This window comes from Ailuropoda melanoleuca, chromosome 18 (genome assembly GCF_002007445.2).
Source record: "Ailuropoda melanoleuca isolate Jingjing chromosome 18, ASM200744v2, whole genome shotgun sequence".
In the NCBI taxonomy this organism is placed as follows: Eukaryota; Metazoa; Chordata; class Mammalia; order Carnivora; family Ursidae; genus Ailuropoda; species Ailuropoda melanoleuca.
In genome coordinates, this window is record NC_048235.1 from 13,995,345 (window position 1) to 14,019,309 (window position 23,965).

Below are 23,965 nucleotides of genomic sequence, written 5' to 3' on the forward strand. Positions count from 1 at the left end.
GTGGTGGATGGCGGCAATGGGGAGTCAGGAAGTCTGTTTCTCAAGCACCGAAAGGAATGACTCGAGCAGGACAGTATGCAGAGCTCCCCGGGAGACCCCGTCCCCCGCCGCGCTTTCCCCTCGGAGCCGCCGCGGGAAGGGCCAGCCCCTTAGGTCACAAACGTCCCTGGCCCGTCCCTCCGACTTTGCTTGCACACTCCCCGCACAGTGAGCGGTCGGGCCGATGCGTGTCATTGTCCTTTATGCAAGCTCAAGGTTAACGGCGCGGGCTCCCAGCCTTTCCCCGGGAGGGGACGCAGTACAATGGTTGGCCGGTTTTTACCGGATTTCCCAACTGGGGCCCGGAGTGAGAAATCGTTCGGTTGGTGGGGGAGGTGGTGGTCAGAGCAGTCGCCTGGTAAAACCCACCCCCTCACTTCACGTTAGCCGCCCCTCCGGCCCCGCAGCTCCCGCTCTCCTCCCCTAAATGTCCGGGGCGGAGGCGAGCGGGGGCGATTTGGGGTGTGACGCCACAGGAACTCTCATCCTTCCTCCGGAGCTGGAGGGCGGACGACGCGGCGCCAGCACCACGCACAGCGGCTTCCAGAGGTGCTGTTCCCAGAGTTCACTCGTTTCCTGGTTACGTGCGCGCGAGCAGAAACGAAAACCTTCGCCCGCGACTCCCGCTTCTCCACAGGGACCGAAGGGCTGGGCACGCCAGTGTGAGACGTGTCAAACTCAGCGCGCCTCATGGCCGCCGCTGGCGCCCCACCGCCCGGCGCCCTCGGCGGCGCACGCGCACTGGGGCTCCGCGGGGGGGAACTTCGGGCCCCGCCCCGAGGTGGGCCGGCCTGGTGCCTCCCGGCTGGCCAATCGGCTGGCGAACCGCGCCTCTCCCCACAGCGGGCTTCGCGGGGGCACGTGCCAGTGTTTGTGTACGTGCTGCTCCCGCAGGGCGGGGAAAGGCCCGGCCGCGCAGGGGTGAGGGGGCTGGGGCACGGCGGCGAGGGGCGGCGTCCTGGCCCCGACACCAAATCCTCCCGCGCTCGGGCAGGCTGTGCACTCCTACCTGCTCGTCCGCAGCGTCTGCCCCGCCGCTCTGCACTCCCACGGCCTCGTGTCCTCTGCTGCAAGCGGAAGATGCTGTTGCTTGATTGCAACCCCGAGGTGAGACGCGGGGCCCTTCCGTCCTGCGGCCTTACCTTTCCGGGTGTCTGTCTGCTCGAGCAGAGCACGAGCGAGGGGGACCACTGCCCACTGAGCGCTGCCGAGTCAAGTCTCTTCAGAGTTAGTTTTGGGGCCTGGGGGGAGATTTTCGATGGCGGGAGAGCGCGGGACTGGATACAGGCAGGAGGGGTGCTGGAACTGCTGTTCTCCTCCCGCAGGTGGACAGTCTGAAGCACCTGCTGGAGGCCGGGGCCTCGGTCAACGCGCCCCCGGATCCCTGCGAGCAGTCGCCTGTCCATTTGGCCGCAGGTGGCGGCCTGGCTTGCTTGCTTCTGTGGCAGCTGCAAACCGGAGCTGACCTCAACCAACAGGTAACTAGGTTACGGATTGTTGCTGTGTACAACCCTCCCCTCCGCCCGGATCCACACAGACGTTTCACTGGTTACGAAGATGGCTGTAGCGGGAGGTGTCCGATAGAAATACAACGGGAGACACGTCAGTAATGNCTCGGTCAACGCGCCCCCGGATCCCTGCGAGCAGTCGCCTGTCCATTTGGCCGCAGGTGGCGGCCTGGCTTGCTTGCTTCTGTGGCAGCTGCAAACCGGAGCTGACCTCAACCAACAGGTAACTAGGTTACGGATTGTTGCTGTGTACAACCCTCCCCTCCGCCCGGATCCACACAGACGTTTCACTGGTTACGAAGATGGCTGTAGCGGAGGTGTCCGATAGAAATACAACGGGAGACACCTCAGTTGTAAAGTTTTCTAGTAGCCACAGGAATGAGACGAAACATGAACTTAATTTGGTGATTTAACTCCATTTACCTATTTCAGTGCGTAATCATATAAAACATTACTTATGTTTTCCATTTTCAGACATCTCAGTCTGGTGAGTGTTTTGCATTTACAGCACATTTCATCTCAGTCTGGCCACATTTCAGGTGCTCATTAGCCGTCTGTACGGCTTCGGCGAGGAGACTGCACAGCACACAGTGTGGTCTGCAGTGTATTTGGAAAGGAACGCTTGCTGCATTACCCAATTAGAAGCCTCAGTACACACCTGTGAGGCAAACTCACCACCAGCATAGTTTTCTACAGAACTTTCTTCTGGTAGTCTGCGTCTTCCACTGAATATTAAAAGTAGGGTGGATTTAAGTTGTAAATTGTTTACTTTTGTAATATGCTACTTTGCTTTTATTCACCTTAATTTTAATGTAGGTGGCTGTGGCTGCATGTGCTTTTATTAATGAAAACTTTGTATTTCAGGGAACACCAAGTGAACTTTAAAAAACTTGAATTAAAAAATTCAATACAATGTAGTTGTAAGTGGCTTTCTTAAATAGTAATTAGACTTCCCTTACCATCTTCCCCAGAAATTGGTTTGGGGAGAGACTAAAATGTGCTCTTATTTTCAGGATGTTTTTGGAGAGGCTCCACTACACAAGGCAGCGAAAGTGGGAAGTCTGGAGTGCCTCAGCCTGCTTGTAGCCAGGGATGCCCGAATTGAGTAAGTATAGAATCAGTGGCTTCAAATTTCATATTTCCTTGGATTAAGCTAATCAGACCCCTGAAGCTTAATTACATGTGCTTTTAAAAATGATGCTTGCCTAATTGACAATTTAGAGTTATTTAAATGTTAACTTAGGCTGTTAATGATACCTAATACTATTAAATTTAAGTAAAAAATGGATCCTTAGCAATCAAAGGTGCAGTTCTGTTCATCTTTTGTGGCAATATTACATCTTCGTTTTGGTTTGAGATAATTCCTTCTGTAAAAGTTCTCCTTGACTTCCTTTGAGTTTTACTTATTATAGTGAGCACAGAACACTCTTTCATTCATTCAAAAATGGAATGTCCACTCTGTGCTTGAACTCTGTGCTGGCCACTTAGGATGCAATAGCAGGAATATGGGCATTTCTGATTCCTTTACTACGTCTATTCTGAAACCAACATTTGTATGAGCCCAAAGCTCCTTTGGGAAAAGATACATTTTTAAAAAAGGCTAAACGATTGTCAATTTTTAAATAACTCAATTTTTGTCTTAAATTCAGTTTATGTAATAAGAATGGACAAACAGCTGAAGATCTTGCTTGGGCCTGTGGATTTCTAGAATGTGCCAGGTTTCTTACAACAATTAAATGTATGCAGACAATAAAATCAAGTGACCAATCCGATAGAGATCATTGTGTTCCAGTGCTCAGACAGAAACGAAGTTTTGGAAGTGTAGAAAATACAACTGGAAAAAGGAAGTGTTGGTAAGTAACCCAGTTCTGTTTCTTCCTCCCTTGGGATTGCTTATTCAGCACAGTTGTTTCATTTAAATATTGGCAGTCTTATTTCTAGTGTATCTTTTTATTTTCGTGAAAACATTTTAATACTGGTTATAGTAACTACTGCTAGATTCTAGAGACCAGAAATCATTCTGTATGTACGATGGAAGGTTGGAGAGAAAATTTCTTTTTAAAAAACTTTTTAATGTTACTGTGTTTTTTAACCACAGATTCATGTTGGTTCTGAGAAGGTTTGAAGAAAGCCTTCACTCTGTGCACATCTACTGCTCAGCTACAAGCTATGGCTTTTGGCTCACCAGGTGTATCTCAGCTCCTTCTAAGAAGGAGGAAAACTTTCTTCTAAGTGAAGATAACATTTAAGAATACGTGTGTTTACATGCCTGTAATATTTTGGTTGTGCATGCTTTGTCTTTTATTAAAGAATGTCTAAAGAATAAACTGTTCTGTGTAGTATCTACAGCCTTTGAAAAAAAATTGTAGTTTAAACCATCAGACTACACCCAGGATTTAATTTGAAGTTAAACTTAGTTTTTAATAACAAATTTATAATACAACTTTACTACAGTCTTTGAGTCCAAGATATTTTAAAATATATTTGGTCGCTGAGGAAGACATAAATTATAGTAAGCATCTTTGTTCCAAAAGTCTGGGCCCTTCCATCCACACCAGCCCTAGATTTGGGAGAAGGGAAAGAAAAACCTTTTACTAAATTATAGGATTACATGATCAAAACTGTAACATTTTACGGTCCTGTTCTGTCACCCGAATCCCAGAATGAGACTCTACCTATACAACTCAAAGCTTTGAACTCCTGCAAAAGTATGGGAAACTAACATACTTGGGTCCATTTCAGATAGAGTTAAAATTTTTTTAATTCTATAGTATTTAATCATAGAGATGATAGAAAAAGCTGCCTTTATGGTAACTGTTACTCCAAATACCATATTTTTATTGATTCTAAAGTTTTATAATTCTGAGAGTGATAGCTGAACTGGCAATCTGTTTTTCTTAGTAGTCCACTAAAGGCTGTCCTAGGGACCACACTGTGCATCTTAGCTACGGGGAAATGTGGCAGGGAGACATCTGTGCTGGCCTCTTGAATTGCCCTTCGCTGTCCTCAGGCTGTAATCATTCCACTTTCCATTTGTTTCCATCCTTTTCCCCAGCAGAGAAAATTACCTTCAAACGAAATCTCAATGTGAATACAAAAGATTATCAGATTTCTTCTAGGGCCACTGATTTATTTTCTTAAAGACCCAGCTAATGACTAGTCTGAGTTTTATCGTTCTGAAATGAAATGCTTTGCTTGCAAGAGACTTGTGAGGGGGCCGGCTAGAACTCTTACATACCACTGGGTGAGTGGCAAGTAGGGTGGTCTTATTCTTCAGCCTCACTAACTCGGAAGATGCTGCATATTCTGGCAGTGATCTAGAGCTGGTTTCTGAAGAAGACAGTGTGTTAGCTCTACTTTTTAGTGTGGAGGTTGGAGGATTGAGTAGAGATGCTCTTTAATTTTTGCATTTTTCTTTCTGTGATTGCAAAAATAAGATACACATTTTAAAGTTCAAATGAAAGTAAAAATTCCTCCATCAGTCCTATTTCCCTGCCCCCAGGTAACTGCAAAATTTATGGGGTTTTTGTTTGTCTTTGAGACCTGTTTCTATATGTAAATAAGCTTCTTTTTCCTATCTTTTTTTAGCAAAACTTTCTCTAATAAATTTAAAGTCCTAAAATCTGTTTTCTTAATGATGAATAAAGGCTTATACCACCTGTTTTAATCTTTTAGGCCCTTTCCAGGTAACCAGACTCCAATTATTTTAAAGAGAAGTGGGTAGAGAGGGTACCCAAACCAGAAACTGATGGGAGTAGATAGGGGAGTTAGGCTCTTTCTCTTTGAGGCGACTAGTCTGGGAACTTCAAACAGGAAAGTTCCACAAGAGGGTGAAGAGAGGTCAGGCAGAGGCAGAACTATCCCTACAGCCCTTGCTAGGCTGAATGTTTGTGTCCTTCCAAAATTCATGTTGAAACCTAATCCCTAAGCTGATGGTATGTGGAGGTGGAGCCTTTGGGAGGTGACTAGGTTGAGTGGAGCCCTCATGAATGGGATTAGTGCCTTTATTAAGGAGGCCCCAGAAAGGTCCCTTAGCCTTTCCACTTTGTGTAGACACAGTGAAAAAGACTGCTGCCTGTGAACTAGTAAGTGGGGCTCACCAGACCAAACCCGCTGGTGCCTTGGATTTCTGCACCTCCAGAAGTGTGAGGAATAAATTTCTATTGTTTATAAGCCGCCCAGGCTCTAAGACACTGCTCTAGATTCTCGAGTTCTGTGAGGGCCAATAATTGTACTGATGGCCAGGCCTTGGCTTCAGAGGTCCTCATACGTGCTGAAAGGGCAGAGGGTTTTCTACAACTGAAAATTCTGGAGACCTAACTAGGAAAGGAGGACAGTACACTCCTCAGAGAAAGTAATCAGGGACAACGCCTTTCCTATCCAACTGCTTCAGAAAACCCTATCTAGACAATTCCGTCTACTGCAAAGTTCCTCAAACCAGCTGGAAAGAAGTAATTTTATTATCTGTTTCATAGCTCTCATTAAAATAATGGCGGCTTCGTACTGCCTCGAAGATACCATCTAAATGCTCTGCTTCTCTGCCTGGCTCAGTTTTAGCCCTTGCCCATCCCTCCAGCCACACCTCTTCCCCGGCTCGGGTCGTGTCCAAGCTGCCGTAGTTCTGGGTAAGGAAGCCCTCTACTGGATCGGCCTTGCAAACCCTACCTTTGATAACCGTATTTTGTCCTGGGAATACGTTTTAGATCTCTCTCGTCTTCTACACTAGACTAAGAACTTCTTAAAGACCTTTCCTAATACCCCTGTTGTTTCGGACAGTGGGCGGCCTGTGTTAGGTACTTAATGCTGAGTGAGCGAACACGTGGCTACAGAAAGAGAGTAAAATACTGCTCCCACTTTCATGTGCCGCAGAAAACATTTCATAGATTTACAAGTCCAAATGCCTTGAAAGAAAAAAGCAGGACACATTTACCTCCTGTTAGTATTTATAGTCTTATCGCTTGCAAAATACTTTACTAAACTTGGCTATAAAAGAATTCAGCTGCACGCACACCAAAGCTCTTTACATAAACCCCTCGTCCTTGGGGCTTTGGTAACCGCACGCAGTTAACATTCTGTTCAACTTCTGAAAGGGTCTCACCAATGAATTTCGATGCTAAACCACCCAATTCCCTAGCAACTGTGCTTTAAAATAAAATGACCTAATTAAACTACAACCTCAAAGTTCAGAGAAAGCTTTTTATTGGTATTTATGATGCTGACTTAAGTGACAACATGAAAAAATGAAGGGTACTGGGTAATAGTAGGATATATCATTGGTTTGTGGCTGAAAAGGTCATATGCATTCTTTGAAATTTTAATATATTTGGCAAAGAATACAGAAGTTAAAATTCAAGTTAATTATGTCTTATACTTGCCTCCTAAAGTTTTAGTATGAGTTTTCACATGTGAGAATTAGTTGCCTATACATGAAGTTAAATTAACTGGTACTCTAAGTATCAACGAATGGTCTTAAATTTGTCTCAAATTCAAATCCTTTATAGAATGAGAATAAATTATATGTAAATAAATTAAAAGTGGTCAAGCCTCCATAAATGTGCAATATATTGCCTAGTTTATTTTTGGTTAATAATACAGTTAATTATAAAGGTTATTTAATCCACTGTCTTATTTCAGTATATTGGTTTTATGCAAAGCTGTAACATCTCCAAAAGAACACATGTATAAGCTCTTTGTTCTACTAGTAAGTTTAATAACTATGAAAGTCTTCATAAATCTAACCTACACTTTGTTCTCTGCAATTCACTTTAGCTCCCTCTTGTCCTCCCAGTCTAGAGAGACAGTCCTCGCAGCCCTGGAAGACCTCCTGACAGTGTGCATCACAGCCCTTGGTTTATAGTCTTTCTGTTAACGGCCAGTTTGCTCACCTTTGCTTCCGTGGTCTTTGCGTTGCATCTAAATTTGTGTTAAACAGATACTTACCTTTTCCAAAATAACTTGTAGATCTTCAGCGCCTGTATAATGTGGATCTAAAATCAGAAATTTTATCTGCCCTGTAATCTCATTCCATGCCACTCCTAGTATTGTGTGGGCCAAAACTCCTCCCCCTATAGCAAGGGAAATATGAAATATGAGAGGGCATATATGAATCTCAACTTCCTATTCAATTTCATTTTAAAAAGATTATTTGGCCTATTAATTGATCTAACAGCATTAAAACTGACTAGCCTATAAGAGACCACAATGTCACGTATACCCTGAGAAGATAAAACTATATCTTTAAAATCAGAAAAGATACAATCATATTTGTAATCATATCAGGTTTCTACTCCACTGCCATTTCCACGGAATTACCTACACTGGATTTAGAAAAGGCTACGGAGGATCACAATCACTGCTGGGAGGCCTCTCAGCAAATGGGCCATGCGGCCTCTGCTCTGAGGACTTCCCATGGGACAGCCCGCCTACCCATTCAGGTCCTTCTGATATTCTGTGGAAATCTGTCCGCCTGCATATCCTATGTACCAGTCTTAGTTTGCCATCTGTCATCCCAGATTGAATCTTGTTTTCATAGAATCGTCAGTGTTTAGATCTACTCATCTGATCCTCTTTACAAATAAAGCCCAGAGAGGTGAAGCAATTTGTGTAATGTCACACAGCCAGCCAAGTTAGAGACAGCACCGTGGCTTACTAGGCTTGACTGAGTGACTGTGGCTTCTTTCCTATACTGTTCTCAGCTCTTTAAATATGTCAACAGTTATCACTTCTGTTCTTAGCCTTTACTTGTGGTTATTACAATCTTTTTCATAACTTTCCTCCCACCTTGAAAATGGAAAAACAAGTAATCCAGAGGTCAGTATGTACAGTATAAAAGCTTATTTTAAAATGTTTAAAAATGACTGATTTTATGTGACATTATTTATATTAACAAGAGATTTTATATATTCTCCTCTTTACCCAAAGAGCCCAAGATTCCAAAACACCTTACCGATCATGACTGGAGTTCCTTCAGTCTGGAAGTGATTACTCAGCTCCCGTCCCTGAGAGGCCATTTCACAACCTTGGCTAGAAAGAAACCATTCTCCATCAGATGAACGATTTCTCACACTAAGGTCAAATAAGAAGTTTGGGAACCAATGTTCTCTACCGTTTTGTTTTCTTTTTTGGTTATTGAAAAAAGCATGATATAAATTTAAATAACATTAAGTGTAGGGAACTGACTTGAGAGCAATTTAAAGCACCATAACCTCTCGAAGTATTTAAGGCCACTAAAGGTGCAAGGAAAGAAGACCTTGCTTCTTTGCTTCTGGAACTGCATAAAGAAGGATTTTTAATGGAAGAGTGAAAGTGGTCACCTTGATGGCCACAGGGCTATTCTGGGTGGATTTAATTTCAGAAGAGTGAGTTTTAAGCCTGGGTTCTTGTCTTCTGGCCACCAGACTCAATCTGTACCTCCTCATCTTAGACTAGAACCAATCAGCCCTGCCCTGTCTACGTGACAGGAGATTCGGGACTAAAATAGACAGTATCTGTGAAGCTAAAGTGAAAACTGCAAAACGTTTTCAAGTACAACATATTTTAGAGGATATTTCAATGTCCTACAGTTTGTACTTTTGAGAAGAGAGAAAGATGGCCAGATGAAGGGAGATTATCTTTTAGGTTGGAGGTACCAGGTGGCGGCTAACCCTAAACTCTTGCTTAGTAAGGGCCGTACAAAGTTCTAATGTGCCAAAACGTTTACGTTTTAATCACCATATGCTTTGCTACTTAATCTATCATTTATTTGTTAGCTCTGGTTTCCACAGACAATCCAAACTGCAACTGTGAAATCGTATGTTCTTGGACATAAGCCCGTGGACAAAAGAGGGTAACGTTACTGTATCCACTAAGGTTATCGTAACAGAAAATGTATTTAAAGCAGAAGTTCACTAATAAGGAATAAGCTAGTTATTGTCGTAGAACTCAATCTTATTTAATTAATATTTGCTTATATTTTATTTTTACTTTTTTTTAAAGATTTATTTATTTACTTTAGAGAGAGTGAGCAAGAGAGAATTTAAGCAGACTCCGTGCTGGGCGTGGAGCCTGGCACAGCACTCAATCCCAGGACCCTGAGATCATGACCCGGATATTTGCTCATATTTTCATGCTAGAATTATGGCTAAACTGTACTGGGAAAAAATGAATCTATTATTTGAACACATTGTTTATTTATTGACATCTTCAGGAAAAGGCCAGGAGGAACGTAAAAAGGGCAGTCATAGATCAACGTTTGATTTTCTCCTTTCAAGACTTTTTAAAGACTTGAGGATAAACAAAAAGTTGATTTTCTGTAACTCCAGTCAAAGCTGACATATTTCCACACCTTCCTCTTCTGGGCTAAATTAAGTCTATACCACGCAAGTATATATTTGCAAAGTTTACTCATCAACTCAAAGTCTTCTAAAAAATAACCAAAAAATTTAGGGTTTAAAAAATGAGATTTGTAAAGCAATGAGGCAATGTGGAGGAGAGAGAGTAAAGACAGTATGGAGGGAGAGAAAGGAGAAAACTATACGATTTTCCTCTTTTTTAATAAAATGAGGAACTTCCTTTGAAATGACGTCACTAATTTCTTAAAGCGCCCTCACCTGACAAACAGTATTTTTGAAGTTATGCCGATCAGCTGGTTCAGTACCAGCTGCACCTCGATAGATCCGATCCACTGCCGTGATCCAACGAACGTCGCTGGTTTGTCCCCGGCATCAACTAGGGCCTTCGTGTATTTAAAAACACAAACAAATGCACACACAAGACAGCTATTAAAAACTACATTTAGAACCTTTTCCCTGATTACGAGTATGTTTTTTTTTCCCTTCAAAACAGAAATAAGTCCGTACCATGAGGTAATAATCATTATTAATAGTATATGCAGGGCTAATGAAATGTAAGATTGATAAGAATTTTAAATGGCATGTTCCGTACCTGCTGAATTTCTCTGTGTGTTGGAATGGATCTCTCTGTGTAGCCTTGGTGTTTGAACCAAGAGCAGATTGTCTGCAGAGATCGGTAAGCACAGCCCCAGCCGTTGTCATCCATGCGATCCTGCATGTAGTGATGATAACCATAGATGCCCTGGACCACATAAATCTACATAAAAAGAAATACAGTAACATATTAACTTAAGATATACGCACATATTCTATACATACATCCAAGCCGGGTTTACTAGACTGTTACTTCAGTTCCTTACAAAAATGCCTCAGAGAGCTACAGTTGAACATTATACTTTCTTGGCTTTTTATTAAATGTCCAGAGTCGTTACCACAGGCTCTACGGCCTGGCGAGTCCTGCTCTCCGGCCTCCTCTCCAACTTCATCTTGTACAACTCTCCCCTATTGCTCTGCTTTAGGCTCAGACATTCCAGGGGCAACCTGATGTCAAAGTCTGTTTGCTCTGCCTGGAACACTTTTTTCCCAAATAATTGGCAGCTCTGCACCCTCACTTCACTCAGGTCTCTGCTCACATGTCAGAGGCCTCCCATATCACCAACCTAAAAATGGCACGTTTACTCCCTCACCACCCACCTCCTGCCCTGGCTGTCACTCTATTCTGCTTTACTTTTTATTTTTCAAAGCACTACTTGACACCTTATTACTTTTAAATCTCTGCTTAACCACACTAATATGTGAGTTTGATAAGGGCAAGTACTGTGTCTTATTTCTTTCTGGGCCCAAGCTTCTACAGTGGGTCTGGCAGAAATGTTTACTGAATAAAGGATGAAGGAAGGAATAGAGGAATGAACAAAAAAGGGGCCATATAATAGGGATGAAGAATGTTTCTCCAATTTAGTAAACCTGCCATTGATTATAGCCCAAGGATACATTTAAATATCCTTACATAAAGGCCAAGATCATATAACTTTTCTTATAGTATAATGTTAAGAATACTCATGTGTTTTTTTCCCCACAAACTGGTATTATTTTTTTAAAAAATTAGGTAAGAGTAGGCATAGACAAATATAGAATCCTCACCCAACAATTAGACAATATATTTTCTTCTCAAGCACACAGAGAAAACTTACAACTTAGAACATTGTGGTAGGCTGAAAAATGGTCCCCAAATGATACCTATCTCCCAATCCCTGGAACCTGTGAAGGTACCTTATATGGTCAAAAAGCAAAAAAAAAAAGGGGGGGGGGTTCTCTGCAGATGTGATTAAATTAAGGATCTTAACATACGGAGAGATGTTCCTGGACTATCCAAGGTGGGCCTGAAATGCAACCACATGTATCCCTGTGAGAGAGCAGAGAGGGAAATCTGACACGGGAGAAGAGGAGGCAATGTGACCACAGAGGCTGATGGGAGCAACGCAGCCAAGGAGCGCCGGCAGCCACCACAGCTCGATGGGGCACGGGATGGACTCTCCCCAAAGCCTTTGGAGGGAGCGTGGATCCGCTGACACCTTGATTTCAGCCTCATGATAGGGTTTCACACTTGTGGCCTCCACAACTGAGAGGATACATTTTTGTAGTTTTAAACTGCCAAATGTGTGGTTTCTATAGCATCCACAGGAAATGAATGTCTCAATAAATTTCAGAATCTGTATCACATAAAAATTGTTTCTGACCAGTAGGCAAAAGAGTCACATTACCAGTAAAAATACATACACACATACCTAGATAAATAAATGAATTCTAATGTATTTGGATGTTAAAAAAACACTTGGAAATAACACATGGATTAAAGAAGAATAGTAATAGAGGTGTAAAGATACCTATAACTGAATAAAACTAAAATACTTCAAATTAAAACCTGTGAAAACAGTGCTTTGCTTGAAATTTAAAACCTTAAAGTAGAGAATAAAAAAGATTAATATGCAAAATGCCCAACTTAAGAAGTTAGAAGAAAAACAACTAATCAAAGGAAGTAAAGGAAGAAGACAGTGAAGAACAAAAAACTGATGAACTGGAATATAGAAGTTATGATAAAGGGGGTCAATAAAGCCAAAAGTTGAAAAAAAAGCATAAAAATATAAAGAATGAAAAAGAAAACATCACTACAACTATGGAAGAGACTAAAACCTAGGTAAATAGAAAAATGAAGAAAGTCCTATAACCATTAATAAAATTAAATCTTATTAAAAATGTTCTCACAAAGAAAAGGCTAAACACAGATTATAGGTAAGTTTTACCAAATGATCAAAAAAAGATGATGCTAATCTTATAGAAACTCCTCTAGAAAATTAAAAGAAAAAAAAAAGGGAATGCTCCCCAACTCTTTCAATGAGCCAGTATATTACTGACACAAAAACGAAATAAGAACAATGTGAAAAAAGAAAATCAGTAGCCAATCTTATTCATGAACACAGATGCAAAAATCTTAAAATGTTAGCAAATGAAATCCAGCAGAGAATAAAAAGTAAAAATTAATCATAACCAAAGTACATCTATCCCGTGAATGCAAATCTATTACTCTTTGGAGATTTGTGCTATGGTATTTAGGGGTAAATGCCACACTGTCTGTAACTTTCTCTGAAATGGCCCGGGGGCTGGGGGGGGAGAAGAGAGAAGGCAAAATGAAGCACAATTTGACAGCTGTTGCACATATATAACAAGAAACACGTACAGCAATGTTCCTATCACGGTTGGCTGGAGAGCAAAATATTAAGACAAAAATCATACAAAGATTTGTTATATAGCAATAAAGACAACTGAACCACAGTTCAACGTAACACCATGGCTAACTCTTGGATACTTAATAGTGAGTGGAAGAGCGAGTAAGACCAAATATAAAATGACCCAGTTTTTATAAAACTCACAATCAGCAAAACTGTAAGTGTTGAGGAAATATGCACATATAAAGCTATTTAAAAAAAGGAAATGAGTGATATAAATAAAACTCAGGATAAACTGAGTTCCTCTCAGGCTGTGGAGAGGTAGAGTAGAAAAGGAAGGAACACACAGCCAGACTGGTAATGTTCTGGTTCTTAAGTTGGGTAGGGAGCTCGCTGGTATTCGTCTCCTTACTATGCTTTACAATTTATACATATATGTATGTAGCAAACATCACATAATGTCTTAAAAATGTATAAATGCTTTTTATATCTGTAATAGAAATAATAAACCCATTTCATTGTCAACAATCAATCAGCATTCATTTGGTACATTCTGAATGTCTAAGCACTTTGTAAGGAACTATTAAGAACCAAAAATAAATCTATGATACAATACACCCCCCCATCTAGAGGAGTTCCAAATATGGTCTGAGAGAAGACGTCTATGCAATAATCTACTGGAAAATCAACAAGAGTTAGGTTGTTTGTCAGAGACCCTATGTTTTGGATGGCCTATGGCGACTCTGTGACTGTGACAGAGCAAGATTTTTAACCAGGAGGCGGTCTCCCAGGACTTCCTCCCATATAAGCAAAATGAATGAAAGGATTTTCTATCACTGACGTGCTGACTGGAGACTCATCTGTGCACATGCACATGTATGGTGAGTGTCCAGCCAGGGTCTCTCTGTGGGAAGCCCGTCTGTCCAAGCTCCTTGGGTGGAACAGCCACGACTACAAGTGGGCCCCTAAGTCCTCTATGTAGACACTGTATCATATATTCATTTTTCATTCTTAAGATGTCCTTACAAAGCACATAGAGCACAGCAGATACTGAATAAATGTCATGACACGATGGACAATTAGGCTTCCTCTCTTGGGAACTGGAGTTGAGAGGTGCAGGGCTCATCAGGCAGTCGGGGGGCGGAAATGGAGCTGAAAGGAGGTGGGAGTGAGCAGCTTTAAGGATGGTAGGAAACAACTGGAAACGATGAGAAACAGGCTGAGAGAAGATGGAGTAAAAGCAGGCCATTTAGGATCATACTCCTGGAAAGCAGCAGAAATGCCAGCAAGGAGGTAGCAAATGCCTGAGACAGGAGGCTGCCAGTCACAGGGCTGCTAAGAGGCCGGGCTGCGGGAGCATTCCTGTTCTGGGATGCCCACGAGACCCCTTCCTCCCGGCCTACACGCGCCCTTAAAGAACCCCTCCCCCTGCTCCACCAACCACCCCTCCTGGAGCTACCCTTACTGGGGATCGAGCACTTGCACGCAGGGCGCTGCTGCAGAGGAATCGTGCTGCAGGACCTTACCGGCCTTCCGCTGCCGCGTGCTGTGGGCAGAATCTGCTCTTCAGTTAGCATGATTTCTCAGGTTCAGGAGGAAAATAAATGGGGATAAGCCTTTAAATAAACCAGGGGATGGAATTTTAGTCGGAAAACTGTGGTACCTACTATCTACTTCTGACCTTTTTAGACTAGCGTGAATACTGCTATTTTAAGCGATTATTAAAAGAAACGGGTGGTTAATTTTGTTTTAGAGACGACACACGTTCTGTAACCCTTAAAACTTCCACTGGATATACACGAAAAATCACTACTGACACTGACCATCAGTGGACTCTGTAAATAATTATTAAACTCACCGTACCAGTCTCTATGTTAGGTGGATTGAGGTAAGTATGTGGATTTCTAATGTAACCATCTTTGTACGGTTCATCTGGAAAGTGGTAAGCATTAGACCTTCTGAAATATGGTCTGTCATGAGGCAGATTGAAGAGGTCATGTAATTCCTAAACGAAATCAGAATCAATAGAAAAGAAGAGAAAAAAGTTAAATAACTTAGACTCCTCACCTGTCTGTAAAGAAACTCAAACTAAAGATATAAAACAAAATTAACTATATATTGGCTACAGAAGTTATCAAATACACATAATATAATTCACTAAGGTCAATGAGGGTGAGATTTAAACTAAAACCAAATGAAAGTCATGTATGTTTTTCCATGAATATGGACAGGAACGGGAAGAGAACACAGAAAAAAATGAAAATGCAGTTAAGCCATGAACAATGAGGGGATTAGAGGCACTGAGCCCTCACAGTTGAAAAGCCACATGTAGCTTCTGACTCCTCAAAACTGCAGAGCCTACTGTTGACTGGAAGGCTTCTGAACACACACGTTAATGACTAATATATATTTTGCATATGTATCATATACTGTATCCTTACAATACAGTAAGCTACAGAAAAGAAAATGTTATTAAGAAAATCGTAAGGAAAGAAAAATACATTTATAGTGCTGTAGTGTATGTATTTATTGAAAATAATCTGTACGCGTGGACTCTTGCAGTTCAAACTTGTGTTATTCAAGGGTTGACTGTAATTTGTCAGAATGAGAATTAACATAATTGCAAATTAATTACTTATTATAACACAGTCTGTTAAAATACGGATCCAGGCTAAAGACTGGTTTTGAAACAGCCTTGTAAATGAGTAAATTGTAATTAACAATGATAGAATTACAGGACAGTATTCTGAAAAGTCATGCTTAGAGTACTTAACAAATACAAGGGGTGGAGATTAAATTCTGGAGGAAACCAATCAATATGGCATCAAAATTAAAATATGCATACATGTTTAAAATGCAAAACTTTCCCAACTGTATAAAAACGTGACCGTTCCTTTGTAAAGTCTGACATTCTCTTTTTTGTGTCTCCTAAGGACTCTCGCGGCTGGAATGGGATCATCCGGTGCCTCCGCAGGTCAATTCCACCAGAAGGCAGAGACGGAGCAGAGGGCGACAGTACTCCCCCTCCTCCCAGGGACGGATGAGCAAGGAGCTCGCGTGGTATAATCTGATGGGTGCCAGACAAGACCACACATCAAAAATACACACTCCCAAACCAGTCATTTCATTAATAAATCTCAGTTCCTTGAATGCTGATCATGTTTTCTTCAAAATGCCTCTAATTAAACCCAAATAACCCTGGGAGGTGGGGGAAAAAGTATTACTATGAATCCTAATTAGAATTAGCATAAATCCTAACTTTCCTTCCCTAACTGTAATCTTGTCTCTTCCACAAATCTGAAAGTAATGGAAGGGAAAAGGAATTTATTTATAAACACTCAGCAGCAGCTCAAGGCATGTACGCATCTTTTCATTTATTTCATTATGGAAAAATTGCACAGAACATATGAACCACACTGAGTGTCTGAAATCAAAATGTTACAAATGGTTTAGCACATCTTTTCAGTAATATACTTTTAAAAAAGTTGTATGTCAACAGAAATTAAATAATGTAAAAATAGTAGTCTGATTCCACTTTCATATTAAATCACAAAATAAGTTCCATTTATTAGAAATGTTTAAGTAAATATAAAACGAATGATGGTCATAGCTTTTCTAAGAATAAGTATACTGGCTTTACCTTTCTTTTTTTTTTTTTAAGATCTTATTTATTTGACACACAGAGAGAGAAAACACAAGCAGTGGGAGTGGCAGTGGGAGAGGAAAAAGCAGGCTCCCCACTGAGCAGGAAGCCTGACCCCAGGACCCTGGGATCATGACCCAAGTTGAAGGCAGATGCTTAACCGACTGAGCCACGCAGGCACCCCTTGGTATTACCTTTCTATAGGCCTGCAGCTGACCATCTGGAATTCCTGATGGATATGAAATTGTCACAAGATTTTTTTCCCCTGGCAATAAAAAGTGCAATGGTTCGGGGACCACAATAGATGTTCCTTTCATATATTTCAAAATGCACTTCTCCATATCAGTTAGTTGATTATGAATTGCATCAACCAGAAGCTTACGAACTCTGCAGAGGGAAATATTCAAGTGCATTAACAAAAATTATAGTGGCTATGATAAATGAGAATGGAGAGTTACTATATCCCAAATACAGTAAAAAACTTGACTGGACCAGGATTATTAAACGAAGTCTAAATTTATGCAAAATTAAGTAGACTGTATATTTCCTATGTGTAGGTAAAGGGAGAACTTTATAGGTTTTGCATACTACCCTACTTCCTCTAAATAAACATTTAATTACTAGATGACTCAGTTTAATAACAAACAAGGAATAAATCATAATTAAAATAACAACAATCCTGGATATGTCTATGATATTTAAAAACAGGCTCTGATTACTCTGGGGAGGAGTGCTTATAGAAACGTGTCAGTAATATTACAAAATCCTTACTTTCCCCATGTTTCCTCTGGAGCAACAGACAGAACTACATCAACGGGTAAAGTCATACTAACGTAGTGGTGTCCTCCGCTTTCTCTTTCAATGATGGGGGTTACAGCTCCCAGAGAGGTTGACATTTCCAGCATAAGATCTATATTTACTATTTGATGCTATAAAGATAAACAGTAATAGTCAACTTATAGCACATTGAACATTAAATATAAAGGGCAAGTAAAATGACTTTTTAAGGGCCACATAAAGCTGTATTACAGTAAATTGTTTAAAAGCACAAATCTTATCTTAAAAAAAACTTCTCTGCTTCAAAATAATCTGAGGAGAGATGGAAAGGGAGTGGGGATGAAGACGAACCCAGACTGACCATTTGTTGATAAACATTTTTTTTTAAACATTTGTGTGTGTGTGTGTGTTGATAAACATTACAGCTGGTATAGAGGTTCACCAGGATTCATATATTATCCTACTTTTGTAGAGTCTGAGTGTGAAAAAAAAAAATCGAATGAACAAGATACAATAAACACACACCAAAGGAACTTTTAAACATACATTAGACCTATAAATGCCTGGCCTAAAGGCGCAGGGAACTATAAACAAATACTGAATTCCGTTAGTAAGTTTGATTTTGACAGTGGTATGGAATAACAACTCTGAAAATACTTTCTGTTTCGAACAAATCTGGCAAAACACTGAGAATACTGGAAGCCAGGTTTCTCACTGGCTGAAGGTTAGGAATTGAGTGAGGCAGACGTAGAACTGGAAATAGAAATATGATTTACGTGGATACATAGGAACATTGTGTGTGTGTGTGTGCGTGTGTGTACATGTATGTTAGGTACACATGTGGATGCTCCGTAGAGAAATGGCTGATTCCTGAGCTGGACCATGAACACTACATGATGTGCCTAGAACATCTTGTGGAAGAAGTTCGAAGTACTCAAAAACACAGTGTCAAAAGGACATTGGAGCCACAGCCAGAAGCAGCTTTCATGGGCCAAATCTTGGAAACTGTGAGCATCCAAATAACTAATGAGAGTAACAGATTCTAACTCACTGCAAAAAACAGGAACCTATGCTTCCATGCGTATAATAAATCAATAGGGAAAAGCAAAGCTCTTCCTTATGGTATAATGTCATCTAAGAACTGTAGAAGGAAATGAGAAAAATTACCACCTTGTAACCATCAGGTTAATGTTGGATTCAGACAAAAATGATCAATTGATACTGAAAGTGGTGGGTAAAACTTTGGTGAGGAATAGGATAGCCTCAAAGTATCTTACCATGAGATACTGACTACTTACAAGGGAAAAAATAGTGCCCTCCCAGAGAAGAAAACCAGCAGAGTTACCACCACCAATACTAGAGGCAGACTGACAGCACGTACCCCTTTAATGTGACGTACTGAGAAGGACAAGATATTACTTCGGTCATATTCCTACCAACAGTGCACCCCCTGAATCTAATCGTGAGGAAACCTAAAACAAACCCCACTGAGGAACACTCTACAAAATAACTGACCCATACCCCTCAAAATGTCAAGCTCCAACTACTGGTAAGTCTCAAATCGTTTCATCTACAGCCTACACGTTCTTTATATATGTTCCATACTTGTAAATCTAACAGCTCATGTGGGCAGCTCACTGGTGTCTCAAACCACGTGACCAAAACTGACCTCATGTCTTCCCCATCACCCATCTTTACCCAAGCAAGAAAACAGTCATCCCATATCCAATTCATTTCCAAGTATCATCCATTTTATCCCCTAAATGTCTCTTGGATCCCTTCCCTGCTCTCCATTACCGTAGCTGTTGGCTTAGTTCTGCTTCTTCTGAAGTGGCCCCTGCCTACCTCTCTAACCTCATGGCCACCCTATCTTCCCGTAACAGCCTAGAAAAACACTTCCTCCCTTGAAGTAGCTCCATTTTTCATCTCCGGTATTTGCCAAGTTTGTGGCGTATGGCAGGTCCTCAATAACAATGGTTCAAAAAGCACCAGAACTAAGAACAATGTGAAGAAAAGTAAATAATTTATTATTTATTATCTCACAGCATAATGTGTCACTGTCATGTTTCAGCATGGTTCTTTTTTATTTATTTTTAAGTGATTTGGAAACATACTCGAGCTGTATATTTTTGTGGGAGCAAAGAAAGCATCCCAAAAAAGGTACATATTAAGATATGTATCAATATGGAACAAAAGCTTAGACATGTAAAACAGAGATATAACTTCTGACAAGTCATTTACTCTTTCTGGACCTCAATAATCTCTGATCTGTAAAAAATAAGACAGCTTCATTAAATAATCTCTAAGATCTCACTCCAGTCCAAATTCAAGGATTGCAAATGTTTAACACTAAGAAGACAGGTGACTTGCTTACCATGTCCGATAACTTTTTGTCTTTCTTTCTCATAAATTTTCGTTTTGTATCTTCTTCCTGTTCAAAGCTAGACGTTTAATACACAAAGATGTTTATAATAAGAAATGACATTTTGAAAACATTTCTAGCAATTTTCAAACATACTCACTGAATAAAGCGCATTACGTTCTTACAAGCAGAACTATCACTCAGTTCTCCTGGAATGGTGTTTATGTCACTGTTAGGCCATATATACACTGAACTGTGGCAAATTCTGAACACAAGTGCATTTGAAGAAAGCTTGGTTGACAGGTCACTCAGTACATGTTTTAGTGCTTTCTTGATAAATATTTCTAAAGTAAAAGAATACAAATAGGAAGTTAACGAGAAAAATATTTTTCAACAAGAATGGTTCCAAACACACAGAAGTAGAACATAGTAAACGTGACTCCCAAATAATTATTCTCCAGAGTCAATAATATATAAAAAATTTTTTTGCCTTTCTTTTAAAAAAATTGAGATAAAATTCAGACCATAAAATTCATCCTTTTAATGTCTACGATTCAGTTGCTTTTAGCATATTGACAAGGTTTTACAATCATCACTATCTAATTCCAAAACACTGTCATCGCCCCAAAAGAACCCTATACTTATCAGCACTCATTCCCCATTCCTCCTACACTGACCCACGGCAACCACTAATCTACTTTCTGTCTCTACAGATTTGCCTATTCTGGACATGTCCCATAAATGGAATCATACTTTATGTGTCCTTTCATGTCTACCTTTCACCCTGTATAGTATTTCCAAGATTCATTCATATGGTAGCATAAATCAGTACTTCATTTCTTTTCTGGCCCAATAACATTCCCTTGAATGGATACAACACACTTGTTTATCCATTCATAAACTGATACACACATGGATGGTCTCTCTGCTTTCTGGCTACCATGAAGAATGCAATGCACATTTGTGTGCAAGTTACTGTGTGCATATATGTTTTCAACTCTCTTAGGTGATCACTTAGGAGTAGAATTGCTGGGTCACAGGGTAACTCTGTGTTTAAACTTTTGAGGAACTGCCAAACTGTTTTCCAAAGGAGCCGCACCATTTTATATTCCACCAGCAACGTAGGACGACTCCAATTACTTTCAAAATACCATATAACTTATAGCAATAAAACTGTTGAATGAAATTCAAATTTCTTTGCAGTTCTTTTTCTCTTTGGACTCTATCCCACTAAGAATACAGTATAACCAAAGTACTGTAGTCTAAAGTCAAAGTTTTTTCTGTGTAGTGTGTTGTTAGCCTGACGCTTGTTTGACTTCATTTTCAGGGATTTTTTTTTTTAATTTACTATAATTTTTGGAATATGTAAAACATTTTCATGGTTTGAGAAGATAATTTAAAGAAGACAATACATATATACTTATTTTAGCTTTATATTCTTAAATCCTAAACCTATTTAACCTTGTGATTAAAATATTTATTTAACTATCACACTGATATCTTCATTAAATAAATACCTTGGGGCTGTGGTAGAGAAAAGATTACTTATAACAAGTCAGATTTTAAGACATCTTGATATGTTTCAGAAGGCTAAAGTTAAAGATTTTCAGCTACACTACAAAAGACAAACATAATTCCTGGATTATCTTCTGTTTATCCCCGAAGGATCAAGAGATAAACTAATCTAAAAAAACTATGATGTCTTTAAAGTTAAGCACCTCCTACCTCTATATTTTCTCATTAGTGATTCCCTTCACTGGGTATTTGAAAGAGTTCCATATTGTAGGAAGAATATAATCAAGTCAGAAGACAAACTCAAATCTGTTAATTACTTAGTAAAAAGTATTGCAATCCTTGTTTACATTTGAAATTACATTATTGTATCTACTGACTAATGGATTAATTATACTTTGCAATAAGTTCATAGTAAAGTGTATCTTCAACTTATATGAGGTTGTGAAATATAAGGCTTTAACCACACAAGTTAACATATTAGAGAACTACACTTTACTAATAAGATATGCCTGAAAATGAGTTTGATTTAGTCTTTGTAAGATGGTTCTCATCTTGCTGGCACATTAGAAACACCCAGAAAGCTTACTGATGCCTGGATCTCTGTCCCAGAGACTTACTTTCATTCATTTGGGAGTGGGGATTCAATGGACCAAGATCGAGAGCAATTTTTTTTTTTTTTTTTTTTTAGCATGAAGGGATGAGTCAGAAAGAACATTCTGCGTTCTCTCCCTTCCTATTTCCATGGGGCCAGGAAACGATGGCCAGCTAGTGACCTCCTACAATGAACTTGGCACTTTTCATTCCTTATCTTTCTGAACTTCTCTGTGGTTTCTGACACCACTGATCATACTTTTCATGAGTGATTTTATTTATTATCACAGTGTTAATGATCGTCCTTCAGAGATACTCTCTCTAGTCCTGACCACCCCACCCTCCCCTAAATTTCAGATTCAAATTACCCCACGCCTGCTGGGAATCTGCACTTGATCTACTCTGGCATCTCAAATGAAACACCTTTCAAACACAACTCATCTTCCTCTTCTGATAGTCTTTATTTCTGTTTGTGGCCTGAGCCCAAGTCAGAAACAGGACGGCATTCTAGAATTTGCTTGATACAAACTCAGCTGATACTTCTCCCATAGAATTCTTATACCATTACAAAACATGAGTCTCAAGAGTGTGGAGCGGAGACTCAGGATTATGTATAGTTGCAAGTCTGCAATGTAAAAATCTGCATGCCTCGTTTACATTGTGCTCATTCTGGATATTTATATTTACTGTGACAATTTTCTGCCAGTGGGCAGCGAGGTTTTTTAAAGAAAGGGGACATCTTTTTCTAAAAGATGAAGCCTCACAGGCTAGCAGTGATGCTGCAACACAGTGCCTAAGTTTAAATCCAATTTACAGAACTCACTAACCATATGATTTGAGTTTATCCTCTCTCTCAGTCAGTTTCATTTGCTTCACGAAGCAGGATCCCAGTATATTTCATCAAGGATTTTATAATAAAAAAGGAGAGTTTTTTTGGTCAGACCTACCATTAGCAGTAGCTAGCTGAAAAGCTAGATCAAGGCCTCCTCTTATTCTGAAGAGTATATCCATAGTCTCTGAAATCACCTAACATAAATAGAACCAAAATTCCATTGTAAAACAAAACAAATTCATCCTCATACAAATGAGATTCAATTCTACTTCTGGAAATTTGCTCTAAGGAAATAATCAAAATTCAGTAAAAATTTAACTTCAATGTTGTCCACTTATCATACTGCTGTTCAACATAGAAAAAAAACTGGAAACCACCTAAATAATTATCAATAAGAAGTCAGTTAAATAACGAACAATACTACCATACAAAATTAAGCAACCACTTGAACAATTGCACGATGAAGAGTTCTACAGCTGCCATTTGAACAAAAAATATTTAATGACAATGAAAAATACCGAAGATAAAAGTTAAAAAGGCAAGAGCAAATATAACTGTATGATTTTGCACAATGTAACTAATCGTTCAGTACTTTTGTACTCTTCTGTAAAACTGGAAAAATCTACTATTTCATAGGGCTGTTGTGATGATTCCACAAAAGATCTTAAGTGAAAGGACTACAGCCTCCCTAGAATTCTGAACTGAGATCCTCTCTGAAGAAATAATATTTAAGCTAAGATGAGAAGGGTAAGTAGGTATGAGTATTAACAATTGTAAAGGAAAGATGGGGATGGAGGTGGGAGAACCCATTCCAGGCAGGGGCACAGACTGGCGAAGATCTGCTTGAAAGAATACTTAAACTACCGCAGATGTTGAGATCTGGCGAGGGCAAGGACAGGGATGGTAGGAGTAGAGTGAATGACAGTTGACAGCCATGTAGGAATAGAATGCGTAGGACCTGATCATTGACCAGATGTTCAGGAGCTGAGAAGTGGAAGATGTCAAGGATGATGTCTAGGTTGTTGGCAGGCACAACATGGTGGATTTACTGACATGCGGATCCTTGGAGGGAAGAGCAGTGTGGGCATGAGGAGAGGTGGAAATAAATAGTTTTGAACTTGCTGAGTCTGAAATACGTATGAAT

The 23,965-nt window shown here is 40.1% G+C and overlaps 2 protein-coding genes across 7 annotated transcripts; one reads left to right on the forward strand and one right to left on the reverse strand.

Annotated features, from left to right (window-relative positions):
* Positions 1-594: 594 nt before the first annotated feature.
* Positions 595-16,206, forward strand: ANKRD37 (ankyrin repeat domain 37). 5 transcript variants are annotated; one of them, XM_034647584.1, is made up of 6 exons: positions 595-1,266; positions 1,365-1,399; positions 1,653-1,770; positions 2,561-2,652; positions 3,197-3,400; positions 16,035-16,206. In XM_034647584.1, the coding sequence occupies exons 1-6, from the start codon at positions 730-732 to the stop codon at positions 16,165-16,167; spliced, it is 1,119 nt and encodes a 372-aa protein (XP_034503475.1). In that variant the 5' UTR covers positions 595-729; the 3' UTR covers positions 16,168-16,206. The 5 variants fall into 5 exon arrangements, with proteins under 5 accessions (XP_034503475.1, XP_034503476.1, XP_019659539.2 ...); XM_034647585.1 differs by having other exon boundaries at positions 595-1,146; XM_034647586.1 differs by lacking the exon at positions 16,035-16,206 and adding an exon at positions 3,646-3,863 and having other exon boundaries at positions 600-1,266.
* UFSP2 (UFM1 specific peptidase 2) lies at positions 3,948-20,179 on the reverse strand. 2 transcript variants are annotated; one of them, XM_034647587.1, is made up of 9 exons: positions 20,044-20,179; positions 17,578-17,673; positions 16,939-17,131; positions 14,960-15,106; positions 10,470-10,634; positions 10,136-10,260; positions 8,494-8,570; positions 7,488-7,612; positions 3,948-4,107 (listed from the first exon to the last, which is right to left on the reverse strand). In XM_034647587.1, the coding sequence occupies exons 3-9, from the start codon at positions 17,083-17,085 to the stop codon at positions 4,021-4,023; spliced, it is 873 nt and encodes a 290-aa protein (XP_034503478.1). In that variant the 5' UTR covers positions 17,086-17,131; positions 17,578-17,673; positions 20,044-20,179; the 3' UTR covers positions 3,948-4,020. The 2 variants fall into 2 exon arrangements, with proteins under 2 accessions (XP_034503478.1, XP_019659537.1); XM_019803978.2 differs by having other exon boundaries at positions 17,516-17,673.
* Between the last annotated feature and the right edge of the window lie 3,786 nt (positions 20,180-23,965).